The sequence below is a fragment of the Eubalaena glacialis genome, chromosome 15, assembly GCF_028564815.1.
Source record: "Eubalaena glacialis isolate mEubGla1 chromosome 15, mEubGla1.1.hap2.+ XY, whole genome shotgun sequence".
Taxonomy (NCBI): domain Eukaryota; kingdom Metazoa; phylum Chordata; class Mammalia; order Artiodactyla; family Balaenidae; genus Eubalaena; species Eubalaena glacialis.
Genome location: NC_083730.1, coordinates 27,684,482 through 27,701,930, shown reverse-complemented (window position 1 = coordinate 27,701,930; position 17,449 = coordinate 27,684,482). Strand labels below are relative to the sequence as shown.

The 17,449-nt window shown below is 41.1% G+C and overlaps 1 protein-coding gene across 3 annotated transcripts in view; it reads right to left on the bottom strand.

Moving 5' to 3' along the window:
* Nucleotides 1-13,292, bottom strand: part of HDHD2 (haloacid dehalogenase like hydrolase domain containing 2) — a 41,136-nt gene extending 27,844 nt beyond the window's left edge. The window contains exons 1-2 of one of the 3 annotated variants that reach the window (XM_061169791.1): nucleotides 13,135-13,292; nucleotides 845-960 (exon numbers count right to left, since the gene is read on the bottom strand). In XM_061169791.1, the coding sequence (XP_061025774.1) occupies nucleotides 845-950 (106 nt within the window). In that variant the 5' untranslated portion in view covers nucleotides 951-960; nucleotides 13,135-13,292. Of the gene's footprint in view, nucleotides 1-844; nucleotides 961-12,845; nucleotides 12,958-13,134 lie in introns of those variants that run through there. The other 2 variants (XM_061169789.1, XM_061169790.1) reach the window with 2 other exon arrangements.
* Between the last annotated feature and the right edge of the window lie 4,157 nt (nucleotides 13,293-17,449).

The following is a 17,449-nucleotide window of genomic DNA, read 5'->3' as shown; positions in this document are numbered from 1 at the left end:
ACCTATTGAAGCCCCAAATGGAGAGTAAGCTCCTTGAGAGAGTGCCAAGTCAGTGTTGATCTCTTGCCGTAATACCTGGCACTGTGATACTAGTCACTAGATTTCCTGAACAACAGCATACTATGTGAATATTGTAAGGTTTGAAAATGATAAAGCACCACATGCTAAGTATTGTTGATTTTGAAAACTCCTAAATTATTTGAAGATGAGATGCTGAATAACATTACTAGTTCTGTTGTACTGAGGAGTACTTTTTTGAGGAACAAACATTCACATTCAGTTCACTTTAACAAGCTTTCATTATGTATTTTGTATCTAGACTTGTGGTGACACATCAGAAATGTAAGACAATCTCTAACCTTCAAAAGCATTAAGTTTAGTTAATGGAAATAATTCTAAAATTTCAAGTTCCTTAATTAAATTTTAGTTGAGCAGCTGCACACTCAGTGTTAGATCTTAGCTGAAAAAGAGTGCGCGGAACTATGGCTTTGTATATATGTGTGTTTCTTTTTGTGATTCCAGGATTCATTTGTGATTTTTCCAATGCTACTTATTCCACATTTCAGAGTCTTGAGTTTTCATTCCCAAATTTACACTACTGACTTAGAAAAAGATACACATAAAGAACAAAAAGACTAAATCAAAAGGCCAAACCTAACAAAAGGCTTAGAGAACAATGTTTGGAAGATATTACAATGCATACATCTTCTAGCTAAGCCCAAGGCAGTTCCTGTATATATGGTAAACTGGTGAAACGCCACCTTAAGGCCATCCATTCAGCTAATGATCTGCCTTGGTAAAACGGCACCTACAAACATATTTGTCAGCTGAACGTGGAGGATAGCTTGCCTTTGAAGAGCTTCCTGTGCGCCTGGCACAGCTGTATCTTCAATGTGAAGTGTGCCACTGAGATCCACCAAAACAGCTTTTAATGCACGGCGTGCTGCCATCCTTCATTCCCTAAGAGAGAGCAAATGAAATTAAAAATACAGTTTAGGAAACAATGGACAATTAAAAGCTGGTAAGTCTTCAAAATATCATTCATATCTAGAAAGATACTTAGTGTTAAGCTGCCTCCCTTTTAGAAAAAAAGTTTTTTAAAAATCAAAAATCCAGGGGCTTCCCTGGTGGCACAGTGGTTAAGAATCCGCCTGCTAATGCAGGGGACACGGGTTCAAGCCCTGGTCCGGGAAAATCCCACATGCCACGGAGCAACTAAGCCCGTGTGCCACAACTACTGAGCCTGCGCTCTAGAGCCCGCGTGCCACAACTACTGAGCCTGCGTGCCACAACTACTGAAGCCCATGCACCTAGAGCCCGTGCTCCGCAACAAGAGAAGCCACTGCAATGAGAAGCCCGCACACCGCAACAAAGAATAGCCCCCGCTCTCAGCAACTAGAGAAAACCCACGTGCAGCAGCGAAGACCCAATGCAGCCAAAAATTAAATAAATGAATAAATAAATAAATTTTAAAAAAAAATCAAAAATCCAAATTTGATCCATAAAACTTTTATAATGGTTAGGGTTTTTTTTTTTTCAGTCTTAAATTAAAACCATAGGAAGGAAAATGTTAAAAAAAAGAGGTTACTATTTACTTCAGGTTTCTTAAAATAACTCTTCGTGGAACAATTCATTTATTTTTAAATATGAGACAATGTACTCTGAAGAATGGGTGGATGGAATGAAGCCCTAAATCACTGGCAAAATCTTTTTCCTCTTTGGTTATATACAATGAAATGTTCTAATAGCCCATCTCCATTGTTATATCCTGAAGCAGCATATATGGCCAAAGAGCTGCCAGTATTTATACTGGTCAGTGAGGAGGAAATTTCAATTTACACAGCAACTTTAGTCAGAAGATGTTTTCCTTACCTTACAATGTCTGACTTTCCTTTTGCATATTTTCCCTTTAAAATATGTTTATTATGAGCTATATCATATATACAGTGGAGCATAAGGTATATCTGTGGTTTAAAGATAATAAGGGAGTGGGTAAGAATAGTGTGGAAGCTAAAGAGAATAGGATGGGACTTCATTTTTAGTTTTTTTAAACATTCTTTTTTCCATTTAAAAAAATTTTTAGAATAAAATATTTCAGACATACAAAAGGTATCAAGGATAATACAACCCCCTTTACCCATCATTCAGCTTCAAAAATAAAACATCATTGAAGGAGTTGGGAGCCCTCTGTGTACCCTCTCTGATCTGATTCCATTTCTCCCCCTCCCCAAGGTTACTACTTTCCTGATTTTGATGTGCTGAAAGCTTTGTATTACTGTTCTTCTACGGACACTTCATGACTTGCTTTACCACTCCACACTGTTTGTGAGATGTAGCCATGTTAACACATGTAGATATAGGTCATTCATTTTTCACTGCTGTGTGGTATTCCATTGTGTGAAAACACAATTTATCTTTTCTGTTCTCCTGATCATGAAGACTTAGGTAGTTTTGCACATTTTATTATAGTGAAGAGTGCCTCTATGAACATCCTTCTGCATGTCTCCTGGTGGCCGTGTGTGTGAACATTTCTCTGGGGTCTTCCTTAGTCTGAGGGCATGTGCTCATCTTCACCCTTACAGGATGTTGCCAAGTTGCCCCATTCATTTTATCTTCATAGGGCAAATGTGTACTGAGCACTTACTAGGTCAAGCCCTGATGTGACAGCAGAGCTGGAAGAGCCATCTTCTTTAAAGTGAGAAGCAGAGAGAAAAGGGGGAAAGAACCAGGGGAGATATAAGTAGTCAATGAACAAGAATTTGTGGAGAATTCTACCAGAATAGTTCTCAGGTGGTTTATGACATCCATGGGACACATGGTGGATGCAGGGGAAGACCTCTCTCTCCTAGCTAGCTCCCTCTGAGATGTCATTGTGAGAGCTCAGGACTGGCAGTCACCAGGCCCAGGTGTTGGTCCTGGTTCTGCCTCAAATTCACTGTGTGACCTTGGTCTAGTGCCTTCTCTGGTTTTAAGTTTCTCTTCAATATGTGGGGCAGGGAGGCAAGATGAGGCCTCAATCTTCTTTTTTTTTTTTTTTTTTTTTGGTTTTTTGGCCACGAGGCATGTGGGATCTCAGCTCCCCAACCAGGGATCGAACCTGCATCCCTGCAGACGAAGTCTTAACCACTGGACCACCAGGGAAGTCCCGAATCCTCAAACTTTACTGCCTACAGTTGGGCAATCTGGGATGAAAGAATCAGTGTATCACATACCACTACCCCCCCGCCCCGATTTTCTCTTCTTCAACATCGGCCTGCTAGTCCCTGCTGGGTCCATCTCCCAAAGCTGCCAGCAGTACTCCAGATTGCCCAGTGTTACCCTTTTAAATGTTGCTCTCCCCTAAGTGTAGTCCTGTCAGGAGGCAGAGGGATAGCAAAGATGACCCCTGAATTCCCTCCCAGCTTCTAGCTTTTAGCTCCTTTGCTCCTCTCATTTTCCAGACCCCGCTCCTACTCCAAGTCAGCTATCTCTGCACACAAGGTATAAATACAAAAAATAAACCCAGACTGAACCCAGAACTGTAGCCAGTTGCTGGCAAGTGCTAGCTGCTGATTAGCATGCATAGAGGACTTGCCACTGGGCATACTGGAGAGAACTGCATTTTCCCACAGGGTCAGCTGTCAGCATGGTCCAGACTGGGGAGGGATGCAGAGGGAGGAAGGCATAGAGACGGTGCTCCGGCTGGCTCCAGGCCTGCTCTGTTCCTTACATGTGCTCCCCAAATCTGAGCGGGGTTTCCCTTCAGTGAGCTAGAACCTGGGTCCTAAGTGAGGGAGATGCAGAAGGTGGGGGAAGCAGAGCCAGGTGGTGAGGGTGAGGTAGGTCCAGGGTCCAGGATTAGCTGAGTAACCTTGGGCAAGAGCATTCATCATCCTAAGCCTCCATTTCTTCGTCTGTATAAGAGGAAGAATACTTGTAAAGACCCTGCAGGGATGTGAGGGTTCGCTGAGTCAAGGAGAATGCCTGGCAGTGATAAGCACATAGTAGGAACATAAAGGATGTGCCCTCTTCCTTCCCACTCATCACTGTGTAACAGGTACCTCCCTCCACCTGCCCACCTACCCCACCCCATGCATAGCCTGGGGTCACAGACCAGGAAAAGTAAAAAGCAAGAGAAGCGACTGGGAGGAATTCATAAAGAAAGAAGGGAAATAAGAACAGCTCATATTTATTGGATGCTGTAGGTGTTCTGCACTGTGCTAAACGCTCTGTAGTCTTTACTACATCATTGAAACTTCTCAGCAATCCTACAGAGGAGGAAATTGAGACACTGAGAAGTTACTAACTTGCCCAAGCTTAGTTTTGACTTTGAACCATGTTAATGGTTTATATATTCAAACTTAAACAAAACCAGCCCTAAAATGGAATACAAACACAAACTAATCTAAGACAACTTCTGCAGAGTGCTGACTCTAGCCCTGCCATAGGATATATGCAAAGGACAAAAGAACTGCAAGGAAATCTTGAACTTTACTTAGGTTTGTTGTTGGTAATGGTATGAGTTCCAAAATAATTCTGTGCATGTTATAGGACTGAGCAAATCAGTATAAATATGCTGTTGATGTTTAAAAAAATTAGGGTTCTTAAATGGAAGAAAAGAGCTATAAACATGGAATGGGAGGACAGGGAGAATCCTGTGTTGGTTTGGAATCAGAGGTGTCATTATGAATTTGCAATTTAAATATATATATATTTCTTAGCACCACTCACTAAAAGGAACAAGAAGCAACAAGACTCCAAGAGCTATGAGCACAGCTAAAGTGCACTAAACAAAACCTGGACTGGGTCAGCCAAAAACAAGGTGAGCCAACATATTGTTTTACCAGATCACAGGTGGACAAAAGGACATATGAACCAGGGGTTCCAACTAGCCAAATCTGGGGCACCAAAAAGAAAAAATAACAGAAATGAATAACACGTGATAAAACCATTGGATGAAAAATTGTTGGGGAATAGTACAGTTGACCCTTGAACAATGCAGGGGTTAATTCATGCATAACTTAGAGTCCACCTTCCACATCCAGGGTTTGTCTGCATCCTTGGATTCAACCAACCAACGACTGTGTAGCACCATAGTATCTACTACTGAAAAATATCCAAGTATACGTGGACCCATGCAGTTCAAACCCACACTATTCAAGGGTCAACTGTTTAATCACTCAGGCTCAAATAATCACCCACAAATTAAGATTCTCCACTAACTACAAAGGAGAAAAGATACTTTTACAGTGGAGAAAACAGCCAGATACCCCCTTAACCAAATGATCAAAGTAACACCATTAATAATGCGAGAAACTGACATTATGTGCTTCCTGAGAAGACCATTGTAGTCGTCCTGCCTTTGTAGAATTTCTGCCAAAAATGTTTAACACAAATCAATCATGAGGGAAACATGAGACAATTCCAAATTGTATAAAACAACTAGCTTGAACTTTTCAGAAATATCAATGTCATAAAAGACAAAGAAGGGGTTGGGGAACTGTTTTAAATTAAAGGAATGTGAAAAGACATGACAAATAAGTGCAATGTATGAGAGAAACATAAAACAAATATTGCAAAATATTAACTATTAGTGAATTTTGGTGAAAGGTGTATGGTTTTCATTGCAATATTTTTACAAATTTTCAAGTTTTGGAGGAAAACAAATTTTATAAAGATCTCGCTTAAAAATGGGCTGAAGGCAAAAGAAAGATGTTTTCATACCTAATAATAATAGTAATATAAAAAAATGAAACTTGTGTGTTTAGCCAGTCCCTAGTTTAAGATTAGAACACTGCCAATACTGCTGAGGGTCCTATATGAGCCCCTTCAATTACATTCCTGTCCTACCTCCCAGAAGTAATTAACATAATGAACTCTGTGATAATCATTTTCTTGCTTTTCTTTATATTTTTACCTGTCACACAGCTTTAATATCTTTTAACTTTATAAAAATGAAGTCATAATTTTGCAACTTTCATGTTCTGCTCAACATTGTATTTCTGAGATTCATCCATGCTGATGCCTGTTATTTTCCATCAAAACAAACACCAAAACCCCCCTTTTGGGATTCTGACTAGAATTGCACTGAATCTATAGAGCAATATTGGGAGACTGAGATCATTACTATATTGAGCCATGGAACTTCTTTAAGTTGATAAAAGAGTATCTACGAAAAGCCTATATATAGCCAACATTAGATTTATCAGTAATATACTGATATTTATCAGTGTGTAACTTATACTTTATACTATGATATCACTTTACAGTAATAGGCTGAAAGCACTGGGATAGGGAATAACACAAGGATGTTACTTTCACCACTTCTATTTAACATTGCAAATGATACCTTAGCTAGTGCAGTAAGGCAAGAAAAAGAAGGTATAAGGATTGGAAAGAAGACACAAAACTATCGTTATTCATAGATGATTTGACTGTATATACAAAAAATTCAAGAATCTAAAACAGATTAACAAAGTAAAAAAGTATAGCAATTAATATAAAAAAATCACTATATCACAAACAAATAATCAGAAAACTAATTTAAAAAAAGATATCACTTACAGTAGTATACAGTTACCAGGAAAGTCTAACAAAAGAAGTCAACACTTCTATGGCAAAATTATAAAACTATAATGAAAGACACATAGAAGACAAATATATACATAGATCTATTAAAGGACCCAATACTACAAAGATATCAGTTTTCCCTTTTAATGATCAACAGATTCAAAGCAATTCCAATCAATATCCCAAAAAGGGTTTTGTGGAACTTGATACGCTGATTCCAAAACTTACACACCAGTGCAAATAGCCAAGACACTTCAGCCAAGATTGAAGAGAAAGAAAATGGGAGCCTTGCTTTCCCTAATATCCAGACAATTAATTAACCAGGTCTTGTAATTAACTAAGATGTTATGGTATTAGCACATAAAGAGACAAAGTCAATGGAACAGAATAGGGAACCCAAAAAAGGACCCCCCCCAACCCCTACCCCAACCAGTGTGTGGCAACTTGATATATGACAGAGATAGTGTTTGAGATCAGTGAAAAAAGAAAAATGGTGTTAGAACAATTGACCATCCATAGGAGAAAAAAATGGAATTGGACTCCCACATCATACCACATACACATTTTTTTCCCCAGGAAGATTAAACAACCATATGTTTAAGGCAAAACTGTAAAACTTTTAGATAGGAGAATATCTTCATGATTTGAGGGTAGGAATGGCTTTCTTATGATATAAAAAGCATAAAGGAATAAAGGAAAAGACAGATATTTCAAAAGTACTGTAAAGAGAGAAAGAGTAGAAATATACAGAGTGAAAAACAAATTTGCAACACATGTGAGAAAGGATCAGAATCCAGGAAATATAAACTGTAAATATTAAGAAAAAGACAAACAACCCAATAGAAAAATGGCACAGGATCTCAATATATCCTTTAAAAAGGAACAAATCTGAAACAAATGAATAACCATCAACATATCCTTTATAAAAGAGCACATAAACAAATGAAGATGTTCAAAACTCACTGGTAATCAAGGATATGCAAATTTAAAGCAGAATGAGATCACTACAACAAAAAAGACTGGCAAAATTTAAAAGTCAGAGAATATCAAAGGTTTTCAAAAGCAAATCCCTAGCCTCTTGAATAAGTGGTGCTGGGAAAACTGGACAGTTACATGGAAGAGAATGAAATTAGAACACTGCCTAACACCATACACAAAAATAAACTCAAAATGGATTAAAGACCTAAGTGTAAGGCCAGACACTATCAAACTCTTAGAGGAAAACATAGGCAGAACACTCTATGACATAAATCACAGCAAGATCCTTTTTGACCCAGCTCCTAGAGAAATGGAAATAAAAACACAAATAAACAAATGGGACCTAATGAAACTTAAAAGCTTTTGCACAGCAAAGGAAACCATAAACAAGACCAAAAGACAACCCTCAGAATGGGAGAATATTTTTGCAAATGAAGCAACTGACAAAGGTTTAATCTCCAAAATATATAAGCAGCTCCTGCAGCTCAATATCAAAAAAACAAACAACTCAATCCAAAAATGGGCAGAAGACCTAAATAGACATTTCTCCAAAGAAGATGTACACATTGCCAATAAACACATGAAAGGATGCTCAACATCACTAATCATTAGAGAAATGCAAATCAAAACTACAATGAAGTATCACCTCACACCTGTAAGAATGGCCATCATCAAAAAATCTACAAACAATAAATGCTGGAGAGGGTGTGGAGAAAAGGGAATCCTCTTGCACTGCTGGTGGAAATGTAAATTGATACAGCCACTATGGAGAACAGTATGGAGGTTCCTTAAAAAACTAAAAATAGAACTACCATATGACCCAGCAATCCCACTACTGGGCATATATCCTGAGAAAACCATAATTCAAAAAGAGTCATGTACCACAATGTCCACTGCAGCACTATTTACAATAGCCAGGAAGCAGCCTAAGTGTCCATCGACAGATGAACGGATAAAGAGGATGCGGCACATATATACAATGGAATATTACTCAGCCATAAAAAGAAACGAAATTGAGTTATTTGTAGTGAGGTGGACGGACCTAGAGTCTGTCATACAGAGTGAAGTCAGAAAGAGAAAAACAAATACCGTATGCTAACACATATATATGGAATCTAAAAAAAAAAAAAAAAGGTTCTGGGGTTTCCCTGGTGGCACAGTGGTTAAGAATCCGCCTGCCAATGCAGGGGACGTGGGTGCAAGCCCTGGTCCGGGAAGATCCCACATGCCACGGAGCAACTAAGCCCGTGCGCCACAACTACTGAGCTGGCGCTTTGGAGCCCGCAAGCCACAACTACTGAGCCCGCGCACCTAGAGCCTGTGCTCCACAACAAGAGAAGCCACCGCAATAAGAAGCCCGAACACCACAATGAAGAGTAGCCCCCGCTCACCACAACTAGAGAAAGACCCCATGCAGCAACGAAGACCCAATGCAGCCAAAAATAAATAAATAAAAATTTAAAAAAAAAAGGTTCTGAAGAACCTAGGGGCAGGACAGGAATAAAAACACAGACGTAGAGAATGGACTTGAGGATACAGGGAAGGGGAAGAGGAAGGGGAAGCTGGGACGAAGTGAGAGAGTGGCATGGACATATATACACTACCAAATGTAAAATAGCTAGTGGGAAGCAGCCGCATAGCACAGGGAGATCAGCTCTCTGCTTTGTGACCACCTAGAGTGGTGGGATAGGGAGGGTGTGAAGGAGACGCAAGAGGGAGGGGATATGGGGATATAAGTATACCTATAGCTGATTCACTTTGTTATACTGCAGAAACTAACACAACATTGTAAAGCAATAAAGATGTTAAAAAAAAAAAAAAGGCAACTCCCTTATACTGCTAGTGAGAGAATAAAACAGTACAATCATTTTGGAAACTGGTTTGGAATCACTATGCTCTATAACCCAGCAGTTCCACTCCCAGGTATTATATCCTTGAGAGAGTCTTTCATACTTTACCATTAAATACAAACAAAAATGTCCAAAGCAGCACTGTTTGTAAAAGCCAGAACTGGAAACAATACAAATGTCTATCAACAGAAGAATGGACAAATAAATTGTGGTATATTCATACACAGAATGCGAAAGGCAGTGGAAATGAATGAACTACAGTTACATCATCCTAGGTAACCCTCCAAAATCTTCTACAGAGTGAAAGAATCAAGTCACAAAAGACTACATACCATATGGTTCCATATTATAGCACACATAGGTGATAAAACTGGAAAGAGAAGCAAGGGAATGATTAACACAAGAGTGAGGACAGTGATTCCTCCAGGCAATGGGGAGGAGATACAAACCAGGAGGAGCACAAGGATGCCTCTAAGGTCTTCTTGACCTAGACAGTGAGTGCACAGGTGTTTTTTATTATAATTATTTAAAACTTACATATGTTTCGCATACTCTTGTGTAGATGACATATTTCATAATAAAAATTAGTCTTGTTATGTTTTAGTCAGTCATTTCTCATATATTTAACTTTATAAAAAACTAAATTAATCCAATCATTATACATCAGTATAACCCTCATCAAGTATTTTGATTTTAAAATAAATCCCTGGTTCTGTTTGCCTTTTATAATGAATCTGCCGGGGGATGGGGGGAGAGTGCAGAGGCAAAAAAAAAAAAAAAAAAGATATTAAGAGCTCTGGTTAATCAAGATTCCACTGCAAAATCCTTTCTTTTATAACAGTCCTCATATGTTATTCGATTTCTGATCTTTACTATGACCTTGAAATGGAGGATTACATCAACAATAGCATCAACTATTACCTGCCCGAGAGGGGCAACAGTTTGTTACTCAAAAGACTAGACTGTTGCTAGCCACTCTATTTGGATGTGTGACAAAGGATTCTTTAATTTAAAATACATTGCACCACAAAAGGTAAGGCTATGCAAAATGTAGACAAAGCATTCTCTTTTTATATACAGAAGAACCTAAAATTCCTTCTCTCAAAACCCAACTTTTATGAGAGGCACCTAATATTCAATAAAAAATGTTAACTCCGTTTGGAATTCCCTAGCGGTCCAGTTGTTGGGACTCGGTGCTTTCACTGCTGGGGCCTGGGTTCGATCCCTGGTCCGGGAACTAAGATCCCCAAAGCCGTGCGGCCCGGCCAGAAAAAAAAAGTTAACTCCAAAGGTGATTAAAGAATAAAATATAAACAAGACTAGAAAAACAACAGAAGAATTGTACTGTTCAAAAAAAGAAAAAACTGTCCAACTAGAACCACTAAACGGTCATAAAAATATTGATAATTCTAATCTTTAATGAAGGGTCCACATAGACTTCATGTTACCAAAGTGCTTTCATCAGTTCCATAGAACATACCTTTTAAACTCTAAAATGCTCTTATAGAGCTTATCTGAGAGTGATTGAGGCCTGTAAGAACATAACTGAGGTGTACCACTCAAACCTCAAAATATACTTCTTCAGTTAGCCCCACTACAGGCCTTTACCACGTCTGCCATGATCTCTTTTCTTGTCTAAATCTTTATAATACTTGTTACCGGAACCACAAGTTAGTACTTGATAAACTGTAATTGTAAACTATTAGAATCACCCCAGAAAACTGAAAAGGCTTCAAAGCTGGTCCATGTTTGTTTATATTGAGTCCACGTCCCACCATCTCGCATGGCTTGAACAAGTTATGTGGGATATACTTTAGAAGGCATAAACAATTGATATTGGTACATATTCAATGCAAAGAAGAAAAGTAAATTCTCTCTCATCCCAAAAGGAACTCTTCAAGATTTCAGAGGACATCTCCCCTTGAATATTCCAGGGGCATATCAATCCAAGTCCTCGTTACCCTCTAAGCTGCTCTTCATCCTGCAATCCTTATGAGCGAATGGCAGCACCATCAATGTAGATGTACCCACCACTCTCCCAAGCCTTCTTCCTAACCAGTCAAGGGCCAAATCAAATCATGTCAGTGCTACCTCCTGTACAGTCCTGAATCCACTCACTTCTCTTCACTGCTACTAAAACTATCTTAGTTTTGAAATCATCATCTCATCTAGCCTATTTCAACAACTTCCTAAATGTCCTCTCTGCTTCGACTCTTCTCCCTATTTCTAGCTCCAAATCCATTTTTTGAAATGCAACAGTGCAGTGATTCAGTACGAGAACTAAGGAGTTGTACATGCCTGGATTTGTACTCACTAGCTGTGTGCACATGGGCAATTTTCTTAACCTCTCAGCCTGAGTTCCTTCATTTCTAAAGTAGAAAGAATAATACCTCTAATGGCTGATTGGAAGATTAAAGGAAGTAATACATATATTGTGAACAGTGTTCCACACACAGAAAGGCTAGGTTATAGGTCATAAATGCGTATTGGGGGTGGGTGTGTGTGTGTGTGTTGGTGGAGGGTATATGATGGATGTGTCAAGGGCTACAAAAATCACAGGATAAATATGATACAGTCCTAAAGCATTAGTATAATTTGAGGATATGAGAAAACATTTTATACCAAAATAAGGATATACTGTGGCCTATCATTAAGAACGTGCATAAATATTTAAAACAGATTTCAATATAAATTTTCTCCTGGGAGGTTGGGGCTCTTCTGAATATGTCTCTGGACATATTTATACTCACCCCCTGGAGAGTACAAATTCTCTTTTCTTCCCCATATGCTTCCAGTGAAAAAGTCTGGAACCACACTGCATGCACTCAACAAATGTTATTATGCAGTCACTCCCCACTGAGCCCAGGATAAAATATGAACAATGTACACTGGTGTCCAGAGCCCTGGTTTACCTCTCCAACTCGTTTGTGTCTACTCCTGCACCAAAGTTCAACGGCACTGCAGTCGCCCACCAGTCCTGTACGTTACCTCCCTCATCGCTGGACTTTTGCCTGAAACCATTTTTGCTCCCTGAATTCTACTACCCCTGTCGCCTACATCCTCCCTTTCCCTGACCAATTCCTTCAGTCCCTGGGTCTCAGACAAACATCACTTCCTCCGTCTTCCCTGAGTCCAACTCCTTTTCTCCCAAGGCTGGGCGGGCCAGGAGCCCCCCCCCCCCCCAGCGTGCTCCATTAGTACACTCCTCACTCTGTTCCATCCGTGGAGCCCTGTGAGTCAAAGGGCTGTTGCCTTTCCCCCTGTACTACTGATCGGTCAATAAAGAATTTTTAATTAGCTAAACTCATGAATCCCGGCCTCCACAACTCGAAGTATTCCACGAACAAGGCTCTTTCAGCACTAACTCAACTGCGATCCCCTCCTTCTCCCGGGTGGGAAGGGGCCTCAAGACTGGTCACGCACCCTCCCCCATCGCAAGTTCCAGCACCTGGCAAACGCCAGACTGACCCGAGGGGACGCCGGCTTCGAAATACAGTTCAGGGGCACGTTCGGGGCAAGGACTAACACCCCAGAATCACCATCCGCCCCGGGCACGCGAGACCTGGCGGAAGCGCGGCTCGCCCCGCGCCGCGCACGCATAGTGGCGCCGCGCCAAGGGCCGCGAGGGGTGGGCAATCCTCACAGAGAGAGCGCCCGGTTGGTCCGGGCCCCAGGAGGGTGGTGGCCTAGAAACCCAACCGGTATGTCCCCAGCCAGCTCACAAAGAAATGCAGCCTCCAGAGAGGCGGGCGCTCGCCTGTCCCAGTGCGGCTCCTCACCGGGCTCCGCACGCCGTCCTCAGCAAAGGCAAACGCCCCGCTAGCAAAAAAGTCAGCACAGAAACTCCGCTCCGCAGTGTCTTTGCATGGGAAGAAAGCGCCAGGGCGGCTGCCTGCGGACGCCGGAAACTGGGCCAAGAGCCGTACCGGAAGTCCCGCCTCCCGCACATGTCTCCGCCCCATCCGTCCAGGGCTACTTTCCGGTTTTGAAGACCAACTACCCGGTCTAGTACTGCTCCTTCCTCACCGTGTAACAGAACGGTAAGTTATTATCGAGACCTGCTCCCTCAAGGGCGGGGCCTACTGGGCCTGGATGCAGCAGGAAAAACAAAAACTTCTGCCTTTGCTCAGTAGCAGTTTCTCATTCCACTGCAGTGTTGTCAGACCAAGTATTATTACCTTTCTTTGCCGCCACCCTTGCTTACTCCACCACTTCTGTTTTCCAGTCCTCACAACAGGGCAAAAAGAGGTGTTGGGGCAAGGAACGGTGACTTTATTTGGAAAGCCAGCAGACTGAGAAGGTGGCGGACTGGTGTCCCAAAGACCCGTCTGAGTTGGAATTCAAGACTTATTTTACACTGAAAGGAGAGGGGGTGTGGCTGGTTGTTGCAGACTTCTTGGTGCCAGCCAGACCCCAGAGGGGATGTGATAATCCTTTGTTCTTTTAGCTGTCCACTTAAGTCAGGTCACCATGTTCCTGTCAACCTCCAAGAAAACAGATGTTATCCTCTGTTCTGCAACTTTTTATCTCTACAGGAATGAAAAGTATGACACCTTTAAAGCAGCGGTCCCCAACCTTTTTGGCACCAGGGACCCGGTTTCGTGGAAGTTTTTCCACTGACAGGGTGGCGGGGTACTGGTTCAGGCGGTAGTGCACGTGATGCGGAGCGGCAGATGAAGCTTCGCTCGCTCGCCCGCCGCTCACCTCCCGCTGTGCAGCCTGCTCCTTGACAGGCCGAGGACCAGAACCCCTGCTTTAAAGGGCAAGCCTGGGAGGCAGAGCCTTGAGAATGGGCTGTATTTCAGGCTATGGGCAACATTCCCTTACAAAGGTGCAGAGTCACCATAACTAAGAACAGACAACAGAGCACACAGATTAAAGGAACAGATCCAATATGGAGTCAGGTTTGTTCTCCCTTACACTTCTCACCCATTCTCGAGGGCTATCTCAGAAGTCATCTCCTTGATACTTCCCTTGAAACACCCAATCTCTGAAGTCATTTCCCGCTTTACTACTTGAATAGCATCTGGCACTTATTGCTGTCTTTTATTAACCACTACCACTGGCAGCAGTGTCCCTCTTTTCTTGCATCAGCTATTCCAAAACTTTACCCTGTCAAGTCTCCTACCCTGCCTCTCTGAGGCACAGCTACCACAGGTCTTGCCTATTATCCCTAGGGGAGCAATATCTTGGGATACATAGAACCACCTCCCTCACTGCTCCCTTCCCACACACATGTTGGGAGTCTCCACTTGTCTCCCTTTGATCCAACTAAATTAAACCCCTTGAGTGCAGAGACGGTCATCCTATGCACTCTATATGAAAATGACTAAATGAAAAGCCTTCAGGAGCAGTCTGACATAATAGAATACAGGCTCTAGTTTACACCTATGGAACCCCTTGACAAAACTGCTGATCTGCCCTTGACTGGGGACTCATTTACTGCTAGAACACCAACGTCCCCTCTGCCCACTGCTGCAGTCAGCCATGTTGTAAGCTATAACACTTTCTGTTCCCTGGACTAGGGACCTTTTGCTTTTCCTCCTCACTGGGTCTGGAGGTTGTTTTCGTCTTATATTTACTAAGTTTTCTGTTTGAGGGCCTACTTGGTTGAAGGAAACGGAAACTGATCCTAGTTTCCCCTTCAGAATTAGGAGCTGTCTTTGACCAGATTAAAACACCACCGAAGGTGGGTAATATTAAGACATGCATTTTTCTAAATGCTTACTCTGGCTGCAATATGGAGAACAGATGGGAGAGGTGCCAAAATGTGTGTGAGACCAGATAAGAATCTATTGCAGGGCCACAGAGAGATGCTTAAACTAAAAAGTGTGGAAACAAAGCAAACAAAACAAATTTAAGAAATCTTCAGGAGGTAAGAGAAACTGGTGGTAAATTAGATTAAGGGTAAGGGAAAGGAAGGCATCAAGATAATTATTAGGTTCCAGGTTTGGGCAGTTGGGTAGTATGGTGTCATTCACTGTGATGTGGAATAATGCAACACGACTAATGGCTTCCTCCTTACCAAAAGACTCAAATGGCTTTGCCTGCCAAAGGGCAAGATGAGTAAAGATGGGATGGGACCTCAAAAGGAGAACTTGAGAAAGAAAAAGATGGGATAAAGAACCCAGAGGAGGAGCGGAGATGTAAAGAAAGCAGTATCAGAACTAAAACAAAAAGAGTAGAATTCCATAACTTACCTTGATCATTAGTATCGGTGGACACTGCCCACTATGTGTCCCAGGTCCTTGCACAGATGTTTTCACTATATCTGACATCTAATGACCAATCAGGAGCCAAGGAAAATTTTAGCAAAAAAGATTTCCATTTTGGTTGGTATCAAAATTTTATTATTGGTAATAACTTTGAAGCTGTAAGTCAGTAAGAAAGTAATTTATTTCACCAAAAACATTTTACTTCAGAAGAACATCTCTTTGATCTAGGATCAAAGGTCAGTGACCTGGAAATTATATACATATATATATGTATAATCTGGAGCAGACTTCTGTTCTAAAACAGTTATTGACCAATTTTATAGAGGAACCAAAAACAACTGAGGTCTTGAGAAGTTTATTTAAGTCATATGATAAAAGGTTCTGGCTAGCATACTAGCAATATCCTGCCTCCTATTTTACTCAGATGTATTGCTTTGTCTCAGGTCATTTCATGAGTACACACACACATACACACAAGTGATTGCAAATATCTATAGAGCACAGATCACCGTGCCTACTCTACCTAAAGCAAGGATTTTTAAAAAAAAGATACTTCATAACCATGTTTTTGAAAGCTTAGGGTTTCGTGGAAGTGCCTTAGGAAGCTTGTTAACAGTGAGGTGGAGGCTGAACAGTGGGCCTGTGGGTCCCATTCCCGCTTCAACTGATATATGGACCTGCTCCCATCTGTTTTAGATATCGGACGATTACACTTCTATGTGATTATTCTTTTGAAAATGTAGTTCTGCTGTTAACAATCGAAGTTTGAAAACCACTGTACTTGATTAAGGACTAGGGTATGAATTTGAGTATGTACACACTACAGCCAAGAGCCTTCACCACAGGTCATAGGCATATAGACACAGGGTCAGAATACACAGGACCATTAACACCACAGATATTTGGAGTCCAGAATAATCACAAATTGTTAATCCTGATAATGGCTAAGGGGGAAGATGTTGGCAGGCAGGCAGGCACTTAAGTTACTGTCTACTAAAACAAGATACTATCGTTACTGAATTGCAACTTCTCTGGATAAACCAGGGTTAACCTGTGAAAGCTTACAGACCTGCCTTCAGGCACAGTAAAGCTAGAACTGTGTAAGAGTCCTTTAGAGATGAAATATTTTGATGTCCATGCTGCACTTTCCTCAGAACCACTTTGCTACAGAAAACTCTGATCCTGCCCTGCTATGACTGCTCTCCATTGGAGTGTGAACTTGGACAGTATTCCGACAATTAATGAATATAAAGGTGTGTTGTAAGGTCTTAATGAAAATGGTATCAGGCCAAGGTCTCTCTTTTCTTTCTTTTTAAAATTCTATATGGCTCACTGCCTGTGGAGAAACAGGAGTGCCCTCAATTAACTGCTACTTTTGAATCTGTTCAGCAGCTTAAACTTGAACTTGTGCGTCAGATCCTTCTAAGGCCAAAAGAACATTGCCTTTAAGTGCCAAATACGTTAGTTACTCCCATGAGCCAAGTAATCCACTTAGGATCCCTGGTACATTTCTTTGGTTCAGCTGCAAGGCCCCCCTGCTCAGAGATCTTCCGCTCTTCCATCTCCAGCTCAGGTATGGCCAATAGGCATCCAATACCTGCTCCGAAGTTTTAGAAGTGACTTAAGTCATAGAATCAAAATTGCTCACGAGTCTTCCTGATTATGTCAGCAATTCTGTTAATTCATTGAAGAAAAAAAAAAAGGAATGTGAATGTTTACTTTCATTAAATCTGTGCTCAATGATTTTACAGCAAAGAACATATAAAAGTGTTGCACACAAAATGAGATTAATTAACAGACAGGTTATATACTGAAGTACAAAAACAAGTGTTTCACTTGGAAATTGAACTTTATTTA